This window comes from Fringilla coelebs (genome assembly GCF_963513975.1).
Source record: "Fringilla coelebs genome assembly, chromosome: 16".
Lineage (NCBI taxonomy): Eukaryota > Metazoa > Chordata > Aves > Passeriformes > Fringillidae > Fringilla > Fringilla coelebs.
This window is the reverse complement of record NC_140042.1, coordinates 2,573,809-2,597,248: the sequence shown is the minus strand read 5'-3', so window position 1 is coordinate 2,597,248 and position 23,440 is coordinate 2,573,809. Positions and strand designations below refer to the sequence as shown.

General features: G+C 48.2%; 2 protein-coding genes across 3 annotated transcripts; one reads left to right on the top strand and one right to left on the bottom strand.

Annotated features, from left to right (window-relative positions):
- Positions 1–80: 80 nt before the first annotated feature.
- On the bottom strand, positions 81–13,593 carry COPS3 (COP9 signalosome subunit 3). 2 transcript variants are annotated; one of them, XM_084216607.1, is made up of 12 exons: positions 13,468–13,593; positions 10,603–10,732; positions 9,632–9,744; positions 9,484–9,533; positions 8,537–8,629; positions 7,632–7,811; positions 6,552–6,692; positions 5,390–5,563; positions 4,466–4,552; positions 4,056–4,169; positions 3,410–3,490; positions 81–3,090 (listed from the first exon to the last, which is right to left on the bottom strand). In XM_084216607.1, exons 1-12 carry the CDS (start codon positions 13,520–13,522, stop codon positions 3,037–3,039), a joined length of 1,272 nt encoding a protein of 423 aa, XP_084072733.1. In that variant the 5' UTR covers positions 13,523–13,593; the 3' UTR covers positions 81–3,036. The 2 variants fall into 2 exon arrangements, with proteins under 2 accessions (XP_084072733.1, XP_084072734.1); XM_084216608.1 differs by lacking the exons at positions 9,632–9,744; positions 10,603–10,732; positions 13,468–13,593 and having other exon boundaries at positions 8,537–8,697; positions 9,484–9,520.
- Positions 13,594–15,582: 1,989 nt separating this feature from the next.
- On the top strand, positions 15,583–22,831 carry NT5M (5',3'-nucleotidase, mitochondrial). The gene is made up of 5 exons (XM_084216427.1): positions 15,583–16,180; positions 18,791–18,891; positions 19,265–19,325; positions 19,656–19,770; positions 19,932–22,831. The coding sequence occupies exons 1-5, from the start codon at positions 15,914–15,916 to the stop codon at positions 20,087–20,089; spliced, it is 702 nt and encodes a 233-aa protein (XP_084072553.1). The 5' UTR covers positions 15,583–15,913; the 3' UTR covers positions 20,090–22,831.
- The last annotated feature ends 609 nt before the right edge of the window (positions 22,832–23,440 follow it).

The window sequence follows — 23,440 nt, the reverse complement described above, 5'->3', positions numbered from 1 at the left end:
ACAAACTAAGAAGGACAGGTTTGTTATCTTTATTTTCCAATAGTACATTTAAACAAGTTCTCAGGACTAAGCTCTCGGGCCAGCGTGGCCACAGGGAGAACATTTCCTAGGTGACACAGATGGCCTAGGACAACACAAACACGGGGCTGTGGCTGTGCTGTGGCACACACGGGGGAGCTGAGCAGGAGGAGGAGCTGGGGTTACACCATGGAGTGATGGCTCAGCAGAGGTCACGCACTGGGGCTCCTCAGTGGCACAAAACCAGCAGTGGGGGGTGGACACAAACAGCTTCCAACCATTCCTTCTTAGAAACATTTCAAAATCTCACCGTGACTGGCCTAGAGACCCCTCCTGTGGCTAGGAACTGCAGCTGCACATCTAACGCTGCCTTCAGAAGTGCATTTTGTGTCTTTGCTAATTAAAATGCATCAAAATCAGAGTCAGATATCAAAGCATGCACTCGGTATTCCCTGGACACATCTTGTGACTGTGCAGCATGGGAAGGAACAGCCACAGGACCTCTGAGAGTCCAAGCTGGGAGCAGCACGGCACGCAGTGTTCCTAGATTTCAGCAAAAGTCCTTCCCTGCAGTAAATGCAAATTAAAACCAGAAAGCCCAAGTGTTCTCGAAGCCTCTCAGCTGACCACAGCCCCGGCAATGCGTTCCAAGACTTGGAAGGAGCTGCTTCATTAAAAATCTGACTTAATTTCAGTACTATCTCAAGACATGCAGATGCCAGGCCATGTGTGTTTATCAAAGCAGGACTTAAAAGCCCTTCCCTGGAGCACTTTTGGTGAATGCTTTATCTACTGATTCTACAGGTGGGACCTGACTTTGAATTTCTAACAGAATTCAGACATTAACAGCACAACTATCCACGCCAGAAAAGGAACCTCAGCAGTTCTCTAAAAGCATCTGCCCTCTTAAAAATCAGATATGTAATGGAATATATCACTTTAAACTATTACACAGCTATTTTTGCCATCCTTTTGATGTGAGCATGGATTTGTTTTATCTACTTTAGGCAAGATAAAAGTGAAAAATCTAGAGCTATTCACCAGCTGCATAATTAGTTTGCTTCTAATTCCACAGCTGGAAAACCATCCTGCAGATCTCAGCAGGTAAATCCATGCTCCCTAATAGGAACTAGCAGAGTACAAATGGACATTTTTTTTCTGACTCCATGGCAGCATCCTGAATACATTCTCCCCTGGCAAGGGAGCCACTGGCAAGGAGAGTTGAGCCAGGCTCATTTCTGGATGGGTGGAGTTTGGGGTCAGTTGTTTGCAGTCCTTCTGTGAGTGCCACATGTGGCTGTGACAACCACCCTGTTTTGGGCTCGAGCCACAGCATCACTAATTACTCATTTAAGACTTCCATGGGACCAGAGGGGAAAATGGTGTATGTTCAGCATTAAAATCACTGCAGGATTAATTAGGATAAAAACCTTCAAAGTCAGATCTTTTCCAGTTACAAGACTTGTGAGTTATGAAAAACCACAAGATTTTGCTTAAAGATCAGATATAAAAGTTATCCCAATGGAATTCTCTCAGGCAGGATGAGCTGCTCACACTGTGGCCCTCCACTGTGTTCACTACTAAATTGCTATTTTATACTTTTAAAAACATCCCTTACCACCAACCACAACCTGGGACACCTCTTCACCAGAAGGCAGCACCCTGCTGCCACAGAGGCTCTGCTAGACTTGTGACACCGGTTTTAAGTGAAAATCCCAAGACTTCTGTATCAGCACTGGAAGAACAAATGGAATATTTTCAACCACAGGTGACCTCAATACATACAAACTTCACACAGCAAGAGCCAGGAATGCTCAGCTCCCACCTGGAAAAAAGCTGGCAGGGTAGCAGGAGCAAGCAGCTCCTGCTCAGGTGGTTCAGTAGGAAGCAGTGGCTGCTGAGCTTCTTGTTTTCTGACTTGATGACAGGTTTATTTCTGCCTGACAAGAAGGTGTTTGAACAGTGAGAATCTTTAGATACACAAGAATGACAGAAAATTAAACAGCCCGTTGATCTAAGGGGTGAAGCACTTTTAAGAATCCAATAACAAAGTTTAAAATAGTAAATTAAAAACCAGGTACTATTCCAACACATTATATCTGAATAAAATCCTGCATTTTGAGAGCTATATAAAATTCTATTTATGTTCCATGCAGAAATACTGATTTCCGCCAAAGAAACTATCAGCCTGTTGAATACCTTCATGCCAGTTGCACAGGAACAAACATTTAAATTTCTTTCAGTGTAAACAACTTCCTATCTAGAATCCTCCAGAGCACAAATGTTTTTCAAATATCCTTTTGTTTAGGTCTAGTAAGTTTCATCTAAGAGCAAATAGTATTAGCAGATATTTTGCAACAGAAACTTAAAATCATAAACAGCTGTCATGTATGTTTTCCATATATGATTCCTACTGTGCAGCAAACTTCCTTACAAGGACATGTTGATATCCTCATCCTTTTGGGAAGAACAGTTCTTATTTCCTCATTTAACAGACAGCACCAGCTACACTGGGCATATGCAAATTCCCTACATTATGATTTGCTTGAACTCCACCCCTTTGCCCCCACCACACATATGATGAATCTGCACTTTGAGCCAACTTTAAATACAGAATAATGAACCAATAATTATCTTGTAAGTGAACCAACACTACTTTGTATTCTTCCCTGAATAACACTTTCTTTTGCAGAAGAGAAGGACTGCTACAGAAACACGGCAACATTCAAACCCTTTAAAACAAAAGGTAGATTATTTAATGCATTAACAATGTTAATCTGAAGATAAATAAATCCACAACAGACTTTCAAGTTTCTTTTGAGATTTCCTTTTTCTTTGCAGAGAATATTTCCGATATTATACAGTACTGAGAGGGTGTTCTTTTATTTTCTTAATGTCCAGGTGAAAAGCAAAGCTCAGTTCTCTCTGCTCTCTTTGTGGAACTCCTCAATGCCCTGCTCCAGGCGTGATTCTTTCATAAGCTTTTACTTGAAAGCGGAGTGGTGAGCAACATTAATTTCAAGAATAACTGGATGGTTTGGTCCCTGAGTCATCTTCTTGAGAGCCCATACTCTGAAAGGAAGAGAGTTAGTACTGTTCAGAAACAGGTCTGCAGGCTTGACAATGACAGTGCTTTGAAGTGAACAGGCAGAAAAATAAAGTGCCTATGAAATAACATGCACTTAATTTTCTGGTTGAAATCACTGCAGGATTAATTAGGGAAAAGCACCTTCAAAATTAATAAATTATCTTTATGATGTGTCATGATGCTTTTGCACATATTATTAATAATGTGTAATAACAGCACTGTAAATACTGACATTCAGTACAACATACTCACTGCACTGAATGAATCTCTTTACATACTCTTACAAGACATTAAATCCATTACCTTCTGCACAAACTGAGGGTTCACAGTGATCTCTTGATCCATGGCTTTCAGTCGTTCATCAAGCTCTATACATTTCAGCATCTTGAAAATATGTATGAAATGGATTACTTTGTCCAGCTTATACTTGATCTTCAACAAATTTCATGGCTGTGCCATGTAAAACTAATAACTTTTGCCACCACTGGAGTTCCACATCAAAATGCTCTCATCCCTCACCCCCCAAACAAAAGTGTCAGACCATTTTTTATTCCCTTCATTTGATCCATGTCTTCCTAACAGCCTGTTTTAAGGCCATTGACAGACAGTTACCCAAGGCTCAACCACCTTAAACTACAGGCAGGTTATTGAGAGCCAATGGAAGTGATCCTTCAAGTTTAAAACTCTAAAAACAATCTTTCTAATCCATTCAAGGATCTTCCCATCACCAACAGCAAGCAGGCTCCTGAAACAGCTCAAGCTGTGCAGGACAGAACAGGGAACACATTGACAGAGAGTATTAATCTAAAACCCATGAAAATACTGTGAAACAGTCAAATAGTGATTTACACTCTCTATATCTAAGTTATTACACTGGCTTCTGCCAGCAGCTCTCTGATTACAGACTAAGGTTCCTTGGTAAGAATTCCAGAAGCAGTAAAAGATTTACCTCCTGATCAATGTTATGAAGCATAGCTGGATTGTTATATTTTTCAGGATTATCATGGAAACAGACCATACCATCTTTTTGATTAATACTTGCAAAGATTTCACCATCTTCTATCTGAAATGGCAGAGGGTTAAGTGGAAGTTATGACCAAGAACAGAATTTCAGGTAACTACAACACACAGACTCTTTGTGGAATTGTCTTTAACTTGGTTGTTAATTCCCACAGGTTCCCAAACCCACGATTCATGCCTTATCCTACATGGAGAACAGCTTTTTAGATATTTTGAGAAAAATCTCAACACCACAGCAGACTGCCAACATTTCCTCCACCCTGAAAAAGAACTGCTCAGGTGTGTACTGCCAACCCAAACACTAATTTTGGGATAGCTTACTCAAGTCAGAGGTCTTACCATGTGGAGGACGTATTTTTCTGCTTCTTGGGGCCCCGACAGCTGCACTCGACTTGCCATGTCTTGTAATGACAATGTTAAAAATGTCTGAAATTTAGAAAGTTTTTAAGGGTTAAAACTGGATGTTAAGGATTTTCTTGTTGATGCTTCATGGGCTATGTAACCTGGCTGTGGAAGTCTGATGGGAAGGAACAAGTGGAACACACAATTATTGAAGGGCTCATGAGAATGAGTCAGTTCTTTCTCCAGACATTAATTTGTTACTCTGAGCACATACGGAGTCATTACTCATTCCTGCAATTTCATTCTACACCAGACAGTCCTGACCATGTCCAACCTCTTTCTCTCACCTTTTTACACAAAAAAGTGACTCTCCACCCCTTGAATTTCCTTCAACAGATGCATATATAAAGCTCCTTATGAGATTTTTTTTCCACTGCAACAAATACAATTTGAGCTTGCAAAAAAAACCTGCTTTCCCCAATCACCTTTCAGGATTAATCTGATCTCTCAGCTGAAGGAGCAAATCACTTCAGTACTTCTGTTTTTCATTTTATTTCAGACATTTCCAAAACCTGTCCTATTCACTCACTCTTTTCTAATGAAGTGGCCGGTAAAGTTCAGTTTCCCTATTTTTTGAATAGGGATGAAGGTCACTGGGTTGCAGCGCTCACTTTTTTGATTATCTACAAAAACCTCATGGGCAAACCCCCCTGACAGACAGATTGAATCACCTTTTAAATAATGCATAAGCAGCCAACTGATTTGTTTTCCTATACAGGACATTCTAGTCTCCTTGGTTTCAGACACAAATCTCAGTTTAAGTAATTTCTCTGCCACATTACTACGTTATCATTTAGCTCTAAATCGAATATATTTCAGAAATACACTCTCAGAAGAAAACTGCTTACATGTTTCTCTTACCTTGGTTAGCCTCTGAATATTCTTTTTGTAGAGAGATGACAAGCATTGCTTAACCAGCCCCATATTGTTATCTCTTGTGAAAGTTTCACTGTGTTTGTTCACCAGATTTCGAAGCTCCGAGGGTTTATTGGTTGAATAAACTTGTGCTAATTCATGGTAAGCATTGCTAAGAGGCTGCAATTAGAAAAATGAGAACCCTTCTTGAAGAACACATTGTTCACCCAGCCTCACAAAACCTATTCAGTGCTCCAACATTAGAAACCATGCAGGCATTGAAGTAAATTTAAGTGGCCTGGGCATTTCTCATAAAAAAGACAGGGTGCCCATATGTGGCTTTATGGCAATGACAGACCCCATACACTAAAATCTGTATTACTGCTGTGTAGCATTTAATAAGTATCATTCCAGGACCTCTGTGTGACAGTTTTACTTACAGCAGTGTGAAAAAACTCTCTCAAATGACCAGCTGAGTTTGAGGTAAGTATTGCCAGTTCTGTCCTCTAAGATATCCATCCCCGACCACACTGGGTCACAGCATCAACAGCAGAGACTCAGAGGGTGAAACCAGTTCACCTAAACTACCTTAAAATGTTTTTAGCTTGTTTATTAGTCTCTGAAGTAAGAAGAATTTGGGAACTCTCTAGAATCTTGGTCACAAATCAACTAACTGTTTAGAAGTGTGTTACTTAGGATCAGAACTCTCTCAGTAGCAGTTTTGTCTCCCACCCTACACCCCCTAATCTGAATGCTTAGACTCCAAACTCACAGTTTTTTCAGAAGCTTTTATTCTTTAAAAAGCTGGTTTGGGAGTAAACTGTTTAGCAATTTGTGCTTCAATAAGATGAAGCTACAGGTCAAATCTTTTTATAATGACACTGCAGCTTGAAAGCCAATTGAAATCTGAGTATTTTTAAAATTCTAACATAGAAAGCTATAAAGGAATATTCAGTATCAGTGAAGGGAATATTGATTAGTACTATTCAACACTGAAGTTTTCCCAGATTTTGATATCACTGACATCATACAATGGTTTGGGTTGGAAGGAACCCTAAAGTTCATCTCACTCCAAAACCCCTGCCATGGACAGGGACACCTTCCACTGTTACACATTTACAAATTCAGATTTGTTGATCTATTATTTAGATGTATCTGCAACACTTACCTTAATGAATCTACCAACTATCTGGGAAGTGTATTTTGGTAACTGCTGAACTTTACCAAGTAGTATCAAAGAAACTAGGATATACTTTTTATATGACTCCAACATAATATGACTGACTGCCATGGCTGGAGTAGTTATTGCCTAAGCAAGAGAGAAAGAACAGAAATTTAGTCTGCTTACTGGTAGATCCTGGTAGTTACTGCATGAACAAAAAACTCAATTTCAAGCTGCATGTAGAAAAGACACAGTGACATATGAAATTCTCCTTTGAGTGCTGAAGCTTAACTAACTTCTGTCAAAATTAATTATCCAGACATATGCAAAAGAAAGGAAATTTTATACAAGCCATTCAAAACATATCACATTCCAGTGGTGCCTGTCTTAAAATAGACCTGCTCAGATAGAATCAAAACTTCCTTCCTTGGAATATATCTAAAGATATATTTGTACCAGAAATCACCTGTAGCTACTTGTGAACCTGGATTTACACAGACCCTCAGAGAGGTTTTATAAAGCTATTACATTATCAGAGGTCTGCAGAATAGGGAAAAGAGATTTTAGTTCACTATGATACTGCAGCTACTCAAGAGCTGACCCTCATTTACAAAAAAGAAAAATACTGCATCAACTGGTTTTGCACATTTCACAGCATTTCTCTCATACCCAAGATTTTCCCAATTTTACTGTTTTGTTTCCTTCCCAGATGAAGCAAAACCAGGAAATATTATAACAGCATTGAAGAAGTATAACTCCTCTCATAAAAGTAGCAAAGGCCTTAGCAAAACCACTGGACTATTTTTTAAGGGCATACAACTGTGTGTCAGCCCATGACCTGTTTCTGTGCTGCACTTTCAAGCAGGCAGCTGAAAAATATTTATAGTGAGATAAATTTAACATCACTCTGAGCTGCACAGCTCTATGGTGCAAAAAGGCTGTGAGAGACTTTCTTAAAGGAAAACACCTCCAAAGACAGTCTGCTTGTGCCAGTTCAGAGGTGCTGTTTTTTCTCAGCACTGTGACCCCTCTACTTTTGCCTTTCCAGACATCACACTTCAGTCTTATGGTTTCATTTCAAGTTACCTGTTCATAAAAGTAGAGTGCTCTTTCAAAGTTCTTTAGCCCAGTGTATATCATCCCACCATAGTAGTAGTAACATAAAAAGTGCTTCGCATCATATGCCCCATTCTCTTTACAAATATCCATCATGTCCACATCTAGATATGGGAGGGCAGGTTTAAAGCATTTTGCTAACAAACAGAGCTACAAGAAAATAAATCAAATTTTCATAAATTAGCCATTTCCATTCAAATTTCCATGAGAAGGAATTGAAACTAAATTAATTAGTACTACTGCATAAATATCACTCTCCCATGAGTTAAAAAACAGAGCGTGTCAGGAGTGGAGTAACACAAGTTGAAAATCTTTAACACAGGTTATGAACTGTTATGAAATTATCTGACTCCCAAAGAAATTAACCTCTGACAAAGCTGTCTGAAACTCCAGGACTGCCAGACTACTGTGCTGGCAGCACTAAGTGTTGCTCTGAACACTCCTGTCTAACCCTAAATCCCAGGAGCCAAGAATGAGACAGAAATACAAATCCAGGCCAAAGACACCGAGACAAACATGACTTTTGTCAGACTTGAGCAGACAGTAGCTGGATATTACACTGATACCACCCAAGATAAGTTCAGTGTGACTTTCAGCCCACAGAGGAGGGATGCCAAAGGACTTTCTGAAGTCATCAGCAAAATCAAAGATCCAAGGACATGCACTGAACATTTAAAATTAGTAATTAATCTGTATATCAGATTTGGAATTTGTTTCAGTACACTGTATTATTTAATACTGGAAAACAAACAAACAAAAAAAATCCAGCTGAAAATCCATTCTTACACTGCAATATGTGAACATGCATTTCCTTGAAGATTTATAGGTATTTTATAAGCTTTCATTCTCACAAAAAGCCCTTCTGATGCCCTTACCTGGCAAAGATCTGCGTGTATTGAGGTCAGCTGGTTTGTGTTCATCTGCATCTTGTCTATGGCTTGTCTGAGAATGCTAATTCCTCGCAGGGGCTGTCAGAAATTACATCTCTTTCAGATAATTTCTCATAGATGGCAGCACATTGGATCTTATGTTGACACTTACAAATGAAAAATAACACTAATTGACAGGTTCCATTAAGTAATAGTTAACTTGAGGTTCCCTTTTTGTAGGATTTTGCAGTCTCTTGGAAAATAAAATTAACCTTGGCTACACAATTTCTCCTGATAAAGTCCTCAATTCTGCTCCACAAAGCCAATCTCACCAGGAATACTGTAATCTGTATCAATAAAAAACCTTCCTTGACTCCATGACTCCATCCAAACTCCCAACAAATACTAAAGACAAGGTTGTCACTTCACTCCACTTAGAAGTAGAGATGAGATCTGGTCTGTCTCAGGCTAGACTTCACCAAAGTGGCTTGGAAAAGTCAGGATTTTAGCAACAAAACCACTGGTCAAGTATTACTTAATCAAGTTTCCTGCGTATTTTAAGGTATCATTAAGAACATTATGTAACACCAGCGAGAATAACACAAACTAAAAGCACTGACTCACCAGTGCTAATAACCCTTGCAGCGCTCTCCTCTACCCATGCATTGTCTGAAGAACATTCTTGGTACTACAGATCTCCTATTCTGTGTGGGAGAACATGTTTTTAGGTGACTTTTCTCCTCCAAAAATTATCTTCCTTAGGTTTCCCTTAGAGAAATCTTACAATTTTGAGTTTGGTTTATTACCTTTCAGTAAGCTTCATAACTAAAGAGCTGTACAGAAATACTTGATGTGAAGTTAGTGGCAAATCTTTATGGAGTAAGAGGCTGGTAACACCCCCTTTAAGCCTTGGGTATGGAGTAACTTATTTGTACTAGATGATACTTGCTCACCTGTTTTCTCTCCACAAGGGCATTTGTTAACTGGTGGCACAGGCCAGCAACTAGACACAGTAAAAAACAAACAAGAAAACACCTCAGAAAAATCAGTATTACCAAGCTATCCAAAAATATATCAAGTCTGAAATTAGGCTTAACTTACAAGTGTCTGTTGCATATCTAATGTGTTCTCCATTGCAAGTGCTGATAAAAAGCTGCACCTGTGAGAATAATGTTTCGAAGTCAGGGATGCTGGGCATAGAAAACTTCACAAACCTGAAACAAAGAAACAAAAGATTCATCATTTATTGCTTGAGGTTCATAAAAAAGATTCATTTTAATTCATAAGTCTCTGCATGTAGGTGCTTGCAAACAAATCCAAAGTGCTTATGAGGCATGTCACAGGATTTCCCTGGTAGCTGCACAACAACATCTGAGAATACCTTTTTATGGACAATATAATTCTCAATTTAGTGCAAACTACAATGGCAAAGATCATTTTCAGTATTATCAGTATTTTGTTTTGAAAGAGCAGTAGAAAAAGTACTAGAATATTGATCTTTCCCTTAAAAGAGAATTTTAAAATAGCAGTGAAACCTGCAGATACTTCACCTAAAGTCAGATACAGTCAGTTTGAACTTCAAGACTAAATATCTTTACCTTAGTTCAGCACCCCCAAGGCATCTCAATTTTATCTTAAACTCCAGACAGCAGCAAGAGCCTCAGTGCTGTCTGAAGACAAACCCAAGTCTCATGATAAAAGCCTGGTTTTTACTGGAATAAAACATCTCGCTCCATGCTTACAGTTCAGTGAAAATATGCCCTGAAAATAAAGTTTGAAAAGCTCATAGAATATCTTTTTGCTGAACACATATGGAAAAACTTGTCATGGAATCCCAGAGTGGTTGGAAGGGACCTCAAAGCCCATCCAGTTCCAATCCCTGCCATGGGCAGGGACACAATCCCAGGGTGCTCCAAGCCCCATCCAACCTGGCCTTGGACACTCCCTGGGATGAGGCAGCCACAGCTTCTCCAAGAACTTGTGCCAGTGCCAGAACAAAAAGCTTTGCTTGTCTGACAGTTCAGCTCATTGCCTGGAGTTTTAGTATTTAATCAAAAGCAAGCAACACTTACAAGACAGCAAGAACACCTAGTGAGTGTTCCTGTACATCCAGGGCACCGAGCACTGTATCGAGATGGGAAAGATTTTTTGCTAGCAGCTCTCCACTTTTATTGATCAGTTCACAAAGCTGGGTCATTTGCCCTGAAAAATAAAAAGTATTGTTGTCAAAGCCTAATTAGAGTACATTCATCCATTCCCCCACCTCTTTATAATCTGCTTCCTCATGTAACAGCAGGAAATAATAGTATCACCACAAGTTTTAATTTTCTTTAATAAGACAGGCATTAATTTTCTACCCACCACACTTTTTTTAATATAAAACAAATATCAGAGCTTGCTCCTTGCTGGTCCTCAAGCACTACCCAACTTTCAGGTCTGCTCATAAGCATTTTTTTGAAGTAGACATTAAAGTTACAATTAAGTACCTACCACAAAAGTATTTTAAAACCTGTCCTTAAATTTACTTTGTACAATTAAAACTACAATATTACTCTATATGAAAAGTGACTGCTTTGAATGAGGAAGGTATGGCAAGCCCCAAAACCTTCATAAAGAAAGCAGATCCATTCCCATGAACTGATTTCAAACTTTTCCTCCCTGACAATTAACCAAATGAATTAAAACTATGTCCTTCTGAAGCAGAGTATTGTTTCAAGCAGAGCATTGTTTCAATGTTCAATCCTTGCAGATTAGAGAGAAAAAACAGGGGTTCTCTCACCCTTAACAAAAGTCTCCATAAAATGAGGAATAGTGCCTCCATTCAGAGAGATTTACACTACCCTCAGATCTCTGGCCTTTTCCTTTGAGAAAGGAAAAGCAGGGAAATTCTAGCAATGAAATGTTAGTTTTGGACTGCCAGAGGGATCAAAAATTCCAAATGGGGGACCAGAGCCCAGAAACTCGCCTCCAAAACCATTCTCCTCCATATGGAATTAAAGAAAGGCATAAGCATGGGAAGGAATGGGGCTTGTAAATCTCTCTGTACTTTGATCATGGTGCTCAGGCACTGCAAAACCCTAATTCTGGGGTCCTCCCTGTTCCAGAAATCCACCCCTTCTACAAAACAAAACAAACCAAACCCCAAACAGACTCTGAGCAAACTGGTCTAGTGGAGGGTGTCCCTGTCCATGGCAAGGGTTGGAAAGAGATGGCCTTTAAGGTTTCTTCCAACCCAAACCATTCTGGGATTCTGTGATCTATCCCTCTACCCACACATACACTGAACAATTCACAGTCCAAGCAGAAATTGCAGCACCAGGCCCAACTAAATGTCCCTTCCTGTCACCTCCCAGGTGGCCAAATGACAGTCAGGAAGCAGCACAAGCACACACACTGCTCCTGAGTGCTCTCAGGTCCAGCTGCTGGCTCTGGATTTACCTTCACAGAATCCCAGAATGGTTTGGGTTGGAAGGAACTTCAAAGTTCATCTCATCCCAAACCTAAGCCATGGACAGGGACGCCTCCCACCTGTCCAACCTGGCCTTGGACACTTCCAGGGATCCAAGGGGTGCCACAGCTTCTCTGGGAATTCTGTGCCAGAGCCTCCCCACCCTCACAGGGAAGGATTCTTTCCTAATATCCAATCTAACCCTACTCTCATTACTATGAAGCCATTCCCCCTTTCCTGTCCCTCCAGGCCCTTATAAATACTCTCTCCTTATCTTTCCTGTAGCTCCCTCCAGATCCTGGAAGGTCACAACTAGGCCACCCCAGAGCCTTCTCTTTTTTTCCAGGCTGAACAATCCAGATTCTCACAGCCTTTCCTCAAAGCTCCATCCCTCCAATCATCTTGGTGGCCTCATCTGGACTTGCTCCAACAAATCCATGTCCTTACTGCGCTGGGGACTTTCTCACAGAGAGCATCTCCCTGGCTGATCCCTAATGGGAGAACTTCCACAAAGCCAACCAGTCTCCCCTTGAGCCTTCTGCATCCCCAAAACTCTGTGATAGAAAGTTCTCCAGCTCAACTACAGGAGTACAAAGATCCATCTTCTACCTGGTTTGTACCCACACCCTGCAGCTATAAATTGTGTCTAAAGTAGAAATACTTTGTATTTATCAAGTGGAACCAGAGTAAGAGAAAGCTGCAGCTCAACCCAAGAACTGCAAGAGATAAAACCTGGGGCCATGGTGGGAAACGTCAATTTTTGATCAGCATCTGAGAGGAAATATCCCAGGCAGAGGCCAGTCGGAACACATTTCACACAGCATCAACACAGAGGGAAAGTTCAAGAACCAGGAAGCGCTGCGCCCACACACAGTAAAATTAGGAGTTTGGCAGTGAAACGGAGGAATTCTTAGCGTGATTATTAAAACCCTTTGTGGACACGTGGGTACAGTCTCAGATCTGTCACACAGTTCCGTGGTGGGGCGGGACTCTCTGGCCACGCTCTGCTTGCAAATGTAGAACAATTCAGAATTATATTTCAAACCACACTTATCACAACCTGCCCGTTCATCAGGGAGGTGACAGGCTGGGCCGCACAATCCCATTTAAAGCCCTAGCGATGCTCGCTCCTCCCCCTATTTTAAAGGCTCGGGTTTTGGCAGGATCGCCGGTGCGGGCTCGGCTACCGAAACCACCCCTGGGAGACCCACGGAGCTCCGTGAGAGCACCGCCGGCCCCCCGTGCCCCGTCACACCGCCGGGATCCCTTCGGGGCTGCCCCGAACTGACCCCGGCCCGTGCCGCGCCGTCCCGGGGGTGCAGCGCCCCGGACCCGCGCCTGAGGGGGCGCCGTGCGAGCGGCCAGGCCCCGGCCCGCCGCCCCGCCACCCGCGCGGTTTGACGAGCTCTTTGGGTCTTCGCCGTCCTCCCTCGGCCCCGCGGGCCCGCCCCGTGCTCCCGGTGGCCCCGGCCGGCCCCGTCCCCCTCACCCTGGGCCGAGAGCTGCCGGACGCTGTTGACGAACTGCTCCAGGGCCGACGCCATCTTGGCGGCTCGCGCCGCGGCCGCGCGCGCCGAGGGGCGGGGCGGGGGGAGCGGCGCGCGCCGGGAGCCGCCGCCCGGCGCCCGCCAATGAGGGGCCGCCGCGGGGGCCGCGCGACGCCCGCCGCCCGCGCGCCGCTTCCGCCGCCTCTCGCGAGAAGCGCGGTCGCTGTGGCAACCGCCGGGCCCGCGTCAGGCGCGCGGGAGGGGCCGTGACTCAGCAGCGCCGGAGGGGAGGGGGGGCGGTGGTGACGTCATGGCGCGTCAGCACTCCGCGACACGAGGCCTTCCGCGACAGCGGCGACCTCGGCGACATCCGCGGCCCTGCGATAGGGGACCCTCCGGGACACCGGGCCATCCCCGACACGGGTGGCCGGTCCCTCCCGCTGCCCGAATGGCTGCGCCGCACCAGCAGAGGTTTAATCCCTTTTGTCCCCGCTGACGGGGCCGCAGTGTGTGGTGGTCGGCTGATTGCTGGAATGTGCGCTCTGGTGTCAGGGCACGGGGTTTGAATCCCTCTGGGTAATGCCTGTTGTGTGTTTTCCATCCCTCCGGAGCTGCAGCAGCGTGTCCCGGAGCTGTTGCAGGCAGGGAATGTGTCGGTCGTTCGGTATCCGTGAAGGTGATGGAAGCCTGAGTGGAGATCACAGAATTGTGAAATATCCAGAGCTGGAAGGGATCATCCAGTCCAGCTCCTGGCCCTGCACAGGACAAGCCCGAAATCCCACCCTGTGCCTGAGAGCGTTCTCCAAATGCTCCTTGAGCTCTGTCAGGCTCCATGCCCTGACCGCTGCCCTGGGGAGCCATAAATTTGCATGTGTTCCCTCCCTGCTTAGTCAGGAACACCCAGCTGTGTTGAAATCCCATTCCTCGCAGGAAGCAAAACGCCTGCGGTGCAAGTGAAAGCAAAACACACCGACCTGAACTTGACCCATTCCCCTCCCAGCCTCAGCTGAGATCACCGTGGTGTCCAGCCAGTTCTTCCTTCCTTCCCTCCGTGACCTTCCCCAGGTCACCCGATCTCAGCAGCAAATTTACCCTCTCCATGGAACAAGGACGATACATTCCACTGGAAAACATTCCAGACTTGAAAAATTAAATATTTTGGAACCTTATCATTGCTGTCGAGCAGAAACTTTTATTTCCCAGCTCAGTGGTTGCCTAATCCTGTCAGTACCACGTGGAGAACTCCCTCTTCTCCATCAGTTTTTACCCCCAAAGTGTTTTTTGTGAACAGATCTTTGGTGTCTGGTCAGAACACCGAGCCCTTCTTGGTGCAGCGCGTTCTTTGGGGTCCGGGGATTGGCTTTTAAGGGTTCCCGTCACACGGCGCGAGAACTGTCACAAACGAGTGCGTTTTATGCAGAAAATCCCCATTTTAACCTGTGTCCCCAGATGTACCCACCCCCTCTGCGGGCAGACACGGGCATGGGGAGGGAGTGGGTGTCCCAAAGACTGGCAGCGAGGGAAACTGAGGCAGGGAGGGAGGCAGGGGAAGGCAGCGGGGCCGGGGCAGCCTTAAGGCGGGCGGGCGGCGGAGCCGGGGCGCTGTCGCAGGGCGCTTGTGCCGCTTTAAGGCGGTGCCGGCGCTCCGGGCTCGGCAGGCACCGGGAAGAGGAACTGGGCTTTGTACTGCCGGGTCGGGGCGAGCTCCGCGCCGGCCCCGCCGTCCCCGCCGCCCTCCCGCCGCCGCTCCGCGCTCGCTGCCGGGCAGGGATGGGGCGGGCAGGAGGAGGACGCGCTGGGGGCCAGGACGGGTCCCTGCATCCCCCCCTGCATCCCCCCCGCGCCCCCCGGCTGCCCCTCCGCTCCCCCTTGCACCCCCCAGCCGCTCCTTCCTCCTGCTGCAAAGGGATGCGCTCGGCAGGGCTGCCCGCTGCCTCGGGGCGTGCTTGAAATAGAGGCACCCTCTTTGCTTGGAGAGCCTCCCCCGCCCTGCTCTGGGCCCCCTATCCCCTGACTCGAGCCCCCCATCTGCTTCTTGGAGGCCCCATCGCCTGCTCTAAGCCCCATCCCCTTCCTCAAGTTCCTCAGTCTCTTCCTCAAGCCCCTTTCCCCTTCCTAGAGCCCTGCTCCAAGGCTCTGTCCCTTGTCCCAAGCCCCTTTCCCCTTCCCTGAGCTCCCTTCCTCTGCTCCAAGGCTCTTTCCCCTGTCCCAAGCCCCCATCCCCTTCCCTGAGCCCACTTCCCCTGCTCCAAGGCTCTGTCCCCTGTCCCAAGCCCCCATCCCCTTCCCTGAGCCCCCTACTCCGAGCCCCCATCCCCTTGTTCAAGTCCCCCATCCCCTTCCTTGCCCTGACCCCCATCCTCTGCCCTGACCCCGCTTCCCTGAGCCTCCCATTCCCTCCCCTGAGCCCCCTGCCCCAAATCCCCCATCCCCAAATCCCTCCCCAGGATGATTTTGCTGAGCTGCTTCCTGCACCTGCGGCCCCGGCGGGGCTGCGGCGCCTTGGCCGGGCTGGGCAGGGGGCTGGGCCCCGCAGCGGGGTCCCGCCGGGCTCTGCGGGTGCTGGTGGACATGGACGGGGTGCTGGCCGACTTCGAGGGAGGCTTCCTGAAGAAATTCAGGGCCAGGTACCCCGACAAGCCCTACATTGCCCTGGAGGACCGGAGGGGCTTCTGGGTGTCGGAGCAGTACGGGCGCCTGGGACCCGAGCTGAGCGTGAGTTGTGCTTCCCCCCCGTGGGCTTGGCCCCCTCAGGGACCCTCTGACCCCCAGGTCATGGGGGCAGTGCTGGGGAGGGCTGTGGGGGCCACCAAAGAGCTCCCACAGGAACGCAGGAGGGCTTTCAGCAGTGGGTTTTCCCCAGAAATGTAGGTTTTTCTTTGTCTTTCTTAGAATCCTAGAATGGGTTGGGTTGATAAGGACCTTAAAGACCATCTAATTCCAACCTCCTGTCGTGGGGAGGGACATCTTGCACTAGACCAGGCTGATAGGATGGCCTAGTGGGCTTTCTCTCTGCATGCCTGGATGGAGACAGATGCAAGGAAAGGGGGTATTTCATATTTCAGAACATCTGTCTTGAAATACCCCAGATTGTATAGCTGGGTTTTCTAGCTCTGATTTGCATTGGTACATTCCTAGATGGATTATTTAGCTCCTCAAGAGCAATGTGAGGAGTGGGATGCAGCAGAGCAGATCAGAACAAACCATGCAATTGATGCTTCATTTGAAGGCTTACTTTAAGTTAAAACAACCTAAGCCCTCCCATGCCAAAAATTATTGTATTCAGTTTAATAATTAAAGCTTAAAAGCAGAAGCTCTCTCAACACTGTAATTTAGCATTCAGCAACAGGCTGACTGCTGTAGAGAGTTGGTTTCTGCCTCTACAAATTTCCCATCCCAGTGGATGTCTGTGGTCTCATCCATGGGTTGCAGTTGCACTGGCTGAAATGTGTTATGGTAAATAAAAGTGTTCCTGTTGTTAGGAGTATGATGGTAACAGGGAAAGGAATAGGAATAAGGTCCAGGGCTCTCCCATGGGCAAAGTCCTAAACAACTTGATGAGCTGAAGGAATAAAGTGTCCTTCCTGGCTGGGAGTGGTGAGAGGGAAGTGCAGAACATCATTTGTGCAGTAAAGCAGCTGCTCAAACCCCGGTTTGGCAGCAGTGAGACATGATAACAATTTTTCTCTTCCTTGATCGTAACTACTTTGGATGTGTTAAATGAAGTGAGCTTATCTTGTGTCTGCTGTGATCCTGTAAAACCACCAAAACCTTGGGCTGAACGAGTAGCAAAACTTGCACTGTCTGACCTCAGGGCAGTCCTGGTTTTCCCCGTGGTTTCAGGGCAGGGCTGAAGTGAGTAGGAGCTGCTCTGTGGCTGCAGACACGTGGGCCATTCCAGTCTCTGGGACCAGAAAATAGGAACCAAAGAGTCCAACGAGCTGCAGGTCCCAGCTCTGAAAGGGAGGGAGTTCAGCAATGCAGCAAGCACACAGACCTGGAGGGATGGAGAGCCCTGGACAGGCAGGGAAATTTTTTATGGGGGTTGAGGGTCTGTCCTGGCCCATGGTGGGATTTCCAGCCCGGAGGGTTTTTCCATCTGCTGGTCAGCATGCTGGTCATGGTGCTACAGGGAATTTTTCTGGCTCTGGGAATGGAGAGGGTCTTTTCCTCAAGCTGAGCTTAGATCTCCCCTCCTCAAGCTTGATTGCAAAATGCTTTTTGGCATAATTGGAAGTGGGATAGCTGTGGAAGTGCTGCTGTAAGAAAACACTTCAGTGCAGTTTGAAGTGCTCTGCTGCATGAGGCTGCATTTCTCAGGGGTCTCTCGTGCAACTGCAGACAATATCCTAAAAATAAAACACCATTACTGCTCAGTCTGAGGCAGATCAACTGGAGTTTGAATGTTTGCATGGCCCCGTGGCAAACTTTCAGGCTGGTTGTTCTTGCCATGGAGCCTGGAGGCATTTCTGCATCTGCAGCTCCTCAGCTGCACCACAGCACTGTCACTGGGCTGCTTCTGCTTCTTCCCAGCTCTCCTCCCCAAGGGCATGGTGTTTGTGCAGAATAATTGCTTTCCTTGGCACTTGGCAAGCTGTTAACCTGTTTGAGGCAGTGCAGGGGCTGCTGTTCCTTAGAGCTGTGCTGGACCCATTGCAGGCAGCCCCTGGGCTCTGCCCTCACCCCAAGATTTTGCTCCCTGTGGTCTCCTCTCTCTTCTCCCTGTGCCATACCAGTGCATCCAGGCTGCTGTCCTGGATGTTGTGTTTCAAATCTTTGCCTGGAGATGCTCTCTTTGCCTGCTAGACCTTGTCCAGGCTTTCCTGAGGAGGAGCATCTGCATTCATCCTGACGCGTGGTTCCTCCTGTAATGTTCCTTCTCCTGGGAGAGCAGCCTGGCTGCTATTTTAAGTGATCTCATGGAGACAAATAGGCCAGACAACACCATGGTAGAGCAGGGCCACCAGGCCATGTCAGCTGGATCCACGTGGATCTGTCCCTTTGGATGGGTTTGGTTTGGACCTGGATAATCTCTGGGGTTTGGCCTTACAGGAAGGTGCAGCTCCCTCTGTGTGTGGGGCTGCAGAGGCAAAACCAACCCAACTCTGTTTTTTTGTTCTATCTCCAATCTGAATTGTATGGGGTGGGTGCAGGTTGGTGGGTGGGGAGCAGAAGCACCCACAGGGGCAGAGGGGGTGAGCAGGAGAGACTGGAGCTGGTGCTCCCACTGTTCTCCCTGACCCATCCTCTGTCCTAGCAAAGCGTGAGGAGAAAGCACATGCAGGAAAAATTGCAAGAAGTGCACTAATTGCATTCCCCTCACAGGAGAAAGCCATCAGCATCTGGGAATCCAAGAACTTCTTCATCGAGCTGGACCCACTCCCTGGGGCTGTGGAAGCTGTGAAGCAAATGGCAAATTTGGCAGAGTGAGTATGAACCTGTGTGTGGGGATGGACAGAGGAGCGGCTGTGTCTTCACTTCCACCTCTTGGCAGAAGTGCTGATACAACAACAGCATTAAAAATAAATGTCTCCCAGCCATCAGGGAAGGGAGGGGAGAGAGGGCTCTGATTCCTGGAGCAGTCACCTAGAATGTCAGCCATGTGCAGCCTCTTCCCTTCAGCTCTCTGCTCCAGCAAAGGTTGTGAAAAGGGGAATACGATTGTGCTGTGGGATTCTGTGAGATGGGGGATTAATGTCTTAAATCTGCTTGATCTGTGTGTGGTGGGAGGTTGGCTTTGGGCTGCTGCCTGCTCTGGCCCAGAATGACACTCTGCCTCTGTTTTTCTCCTCGTGGCAGCACTGATGTGTTCATCTGCACGAGCCCAATCAAGAAGTACCGGTACTGCCCTTATGAGAAGGTGAGCAAGCCCAAATCTCAGCTCCCCCTCCCACCCACACTGCCCAGTGAAAGGTGTCTGACCCCTGCACGTCTCTGGCTGTTAAATTTACCTGTTCCATCCATTTGCATGCAATGAGGCTCTTGGTCTTAGTCTTTCATCATGACATCAAAAGCTGTTTGGCTTTCAACTAACTTTTACTCCAGCAGCATCCAAATCCATCCCACTAATGAACTTATTAAGAGAGATATCCTCCCTGTGTGGGGGCCAGGGCTGCTTCCACTCCACCAAGCACCCCCTGCCCCATCCATCAGCCCTCCCTGAGCTCACCAGCCATCTCTTGCCTTCCAGTATGCCTGGGTGGAGAAGCACTTTGGCCCTGACTTTCTTGAGCAGATTGTTTTGACACGAGATAAGACGGTGGTTTCTGCTGATCTGCTTATTGATGACAGACCTGATATAACAGGTGAGGGGTGAGGGTGAAGCCCTGACTGGAGGCAGCCAGGGATGGGTGTTGGTCTTTCTGTGCTGTTTGGCTTTTGTAACTTTGGGGTCTTCATGTTGGAGTAAAATCCACTTCAGTGTCTCACGGAGTTGTCCAGACCACTGACCTTCCTTCCCTTGCAGGGGCAGAGCAGAACCCCACCTGGGAGCACGTGCTCTTCACTGCCTGCCACAACAAGCACCTGCAGCTGAAGCCCCCCAGCCGCCGGCTGCACTCCTGGGCTGATGACTGGAAGGCCATTCTGGACAGCAAACGCCTCCCACCTGGCCAGGCCACCTAAACACCAGCCCTCACGGCCACCTGGGGCTGCAGCCACCTGCCTGTGTCCCTGTGGAGTCCTGCTGAAGGCCAGAACCACGGATGGACAGACGGACAGACGCTGTCCCTGCTGCACAGAGGAAGAGGAGGGTGAGCTGAAGCGCCGCAGTCACCTGGACTTGAAAAACAGACCCCAGCCCAGCCCAGGACTGTGCCTGTGGACCTGACAGCCTGGCTGGGGGGCATTGCCCTCTGGCTCCTGGGGTCTCTGTGCTGCATCTGCACCCCCACAGGGCCAGCCTGGTGTTCCTGGTGGACAAGGTCACCCTCAGGGTGTCCCTGCCCTTGCCAGGGGCACTGCATGGCACAGACCAGCTCTGCATCCTCCCCTCCACGTCATGGTCAGGGTCATGTGTGTGCTTTGTTTAGTGCTTGCAAGGTTTCATCCCAAGGGGCTGCCTCAGGAGGTCTTTCCCCCTGGCAGTGCCTGGATCTGGGGAGAGGGGTGGCTGGAAGGGCAGGGAGAGCAGGCAGGGGCTGTCCAGGCTCCCTGCACTGGGAACTGTCACAAGCACGTCCGTGGATGCTGTCTGCAGTTCTCACATACTGCAGGGGAAGATGCTGGGGGGATGCTGCTGCTAAAGGCTGGGGAGCCAGGTAGAGTTAATTTTCTTCACAGAAAATAGAGCCCCATACAAGCTGCTGTGAAAAAAATTAACTCTACCCTGGCCACAAGCAGCACAGGAGCCCGTGAGAGGTGCCCAGAGCAGTTTGTTCTGCAGCTCCACCACGGTCCCAGCTCTGGATGTCTGGGGACAGAGCATGCTGCCAGCCCCACTCCCCTGGCTCTGGGCCCCTGCAGAGAGGTGTTCAGTGCCTGGCTGTGCAGAGGGGTCACAGCACACACATCTGGACCAGCCCCCTCTGCCAGGGGACAGTGCAGGGGCTGCTGAGCTCTGGGAGCAGCCAATGCTGCTGCAAAGCTGCAGTTGGGCCCCAAAAAGGGAGGGTTGAGACCAAGGGGCAGCTCCAAGAGGGATGGTTTTGGCATAGCTGTGCCCACAGCCTCTTTCTCCCTTATTTGTCTCATTTTTGCTTCTCTGAGCCTGCAGCAGTCCAGCCTTGAACTTCCGTGACCTGTCTGGCAGGAGAAAGCTGCTGCTGCTGCTGGCCTCAGAGAGACATCCCAGCTGCTGGGAGAGCCTGGCAGCCCCTCCCTGCCTGTGGCACTGCCACAGGGCAGCCACAGCCTGGTGTCCCCAGTGGGAGCTGGTGCTGGGCCACCACAGGCAAAGCCCCAGGGATGAGCTGGGTGTGTCACTGCTGACACCACAGAGGCCATTGGTCCCTGCTGCTGTGTGTCCCCACGCTGTCCAGGATCCCACTGCCCTCCTGGCCCAAGGACTTGCTGGCTGCAGCAGTAAAATTCCCCACTTGGACACTTAACCCCACAGGCAGAGGGGGTGAGGGGGTAGCCAGGGCTTGGCTGGGATTTGCCACCCTGCACCCCGTGCTCACACCTTTGCTTTGCCTCTCTGCTCTCCTGTGGGCCCCCATCAACGAAAGGACATGAACTTGAAGCTACATAACCAACAAATCATGTAATTCAGCAGTGGCAGCCAGACCCCTCCTGTACCCAGGAGCTGGAGGGGTTCTGGAGTTGGTGCTTTGGAACCTGTGCCTTCCCTGGGTGCTGCAGGGCCAGGGATGGGGCCTGTATTGACTTGGGGCTTGCCCTGTTTCTTGGGATGGGGGGAGTTTACAAAGTCAGCATGGTTGCCCCAGGGCAGTAGGACTTACATACCACAAGCATCTTTTTTCTTTCTTTCTTTTTTTTTTTTTTTTTTCATTTTTCTTTCCTGTTTAAACCACTGTGTGCTTCTCTGGGCGGTGGGTTTGGTTTGGAGGGGTCTATTTAGGATGTGCAGCTGCCTGAGGTGCAGCCCCCTGGCCAAGAGCTGGATGGAGGGGGTAACTGGGACAGTGTGGGAGCACCATGGGCAGCTGCTGCAGCTGCTGAACATCAGGAACCCCCTGGCTCCACCAGCCCTCCACCAGCTGTTGGCCCCTCTGTGCAGCCAGGGTGACCTCATGGGGTCCAAGCTGGTTTTTTCTGATGGTACCGTGTAAATATGAGCTGCCCAAGCTCCCCAGAGCCTTCTCCCTACTTATTGAGCCAAAATGAGCTGGCACATCTCTCCAGCAGCTGCCCAGACCTCTCATCTTCCCTCGAGGCTGGGGCAGACCTGAGGGATGTGGCTCTGGGGCCGGCAGGACTTTCCCCCGTGGTGAGATGTGATGCCAGAGATAAATGCACCACACCAAATATACTTGAAAGCAGAGCTGGAGCTTCTGATGCCTGAGGCTCCAGCTCCATGCACAGAGATCCTGAGCTGGTAGCTGCACTGTTTGCTCCCACACTCGGGACCAGGAGGGGACTCCATCGCTGATGGATCGGCCCGCTCGTCCTTCAAGCCTGTCTGTGTCCAGCTGAGATACACAGAGCTTTTGGTTTTGAATGTACATCTATAGACCCGAGGCAAATGAGGAGCACTGCAATAAACACTGGGTTGTTTGGCATCCAGCTGTCTAGAAATAGAGTTTGGGGTTTGCAGTTTCCCAGCCATGGCTCTGGAAAAAGGGGCAGGGGGGATGCACGTTTCACCTCCAGGTTTGGGAATGTCCCCTTGTACAGAAAACCTGGAAGCAGCCCTGCTGTCCTGGCAGTGCCCTCACCCTGCTAGACACAGTCCCTGTGGGCAGAAATAAAGCCAAATGCAGGGTGGAGTTCATCTTCCTAAAGATCTTTTCTAATAAATAAAGCTGTGAAGTGTGTGTCCTGTTGGGCCACAGAGCAGAAGCTATAAAAGGGGCTGGGACTGCCATGGGCTGCCTCTCCCTGGGAATTTATGCTTTATCCATCACTGCTGGCTGCTCCACATCCACACACTCCTGTGAGGTGTCTGTGGACTCCCCTGCCTGCTGTGGGCTGTGCCATGAGAATCCCTGTGCAGGACCAGAACCTGCACGCTGTGATCAGTGCCACAGCCCAGCTGGACACGCGGGACCAGAGCCAGGGAGGGAGGACTGTGGGACCATCCCAGCAGGGCTGGGAAAATCAGCATCACAGGGCAGAACCTGATTGTGTGCTCCTTGTACTGCTGTGGCTCCAGGATGGGGCACAGTGGGTTACCAGGGTCACATCTGTAGTACTGCTGGAGCTGGGACCCCAAGGGACTCCTGGCCAGCATGGGGACCAGGTGATTCAGCTTCCAGCTCAAGCAGAGCTGGGTGTACACCTCCCCAGGATGCTGCTGTGGGGCCCATAAAGCTGTTCCAGGGCTGGTTTAGCAACGAGCATCTCTCTGCTCCT

Excerpts from the sequence above, each read along its gene's own strand:
- COPS3 (XM_084216607.1), bottom strand. The coding sequence starts at position 13,522 with ATGGCGTCGGCCCTGGAGCAGTTCGTCAACAGCGTCCGGCAGCTCTCG. Across the intron at positions 5,564-6,551 it reads TAGTTGGTAGATTCATTAAG|CCTCTTAGCAATGCTTACCA; the intron begins GTAAGTGTTGCA and ends TTCTAATTGCAG. Across the intron at positions 3,091-3,409 it reads ACCCTCAGTTTGTGCAGAAG|AGTATGGGCTCTCAAGAAGA; the intron begins GTAATGGATTTA and ends TCTTCCTTTCAG.
- NT5M (XM_084216427.1), top strand. The coding sequence starts at position 15,914 with ATGATTTTGCTGAGCTGCTTCCTGCACCTGCGGCCCCGGCGGGGCTGC. Across the intron at positions 19,326-19,655 it reads GGTACTGCCCTTATGAGAAG|TATGCCTGGGTGGAGAAGCA; the intron begins GTGAGCAAGCCC and ends CTTGCCTTCCAG. Across the intron at positions 19,771-19,931 it reads TGACAGACCTGATATAACAG|GGGCAGAGCAGAACCCCACC; the intron begins GTGAGGGGTGAG and ends CTTCCCTTGCAG.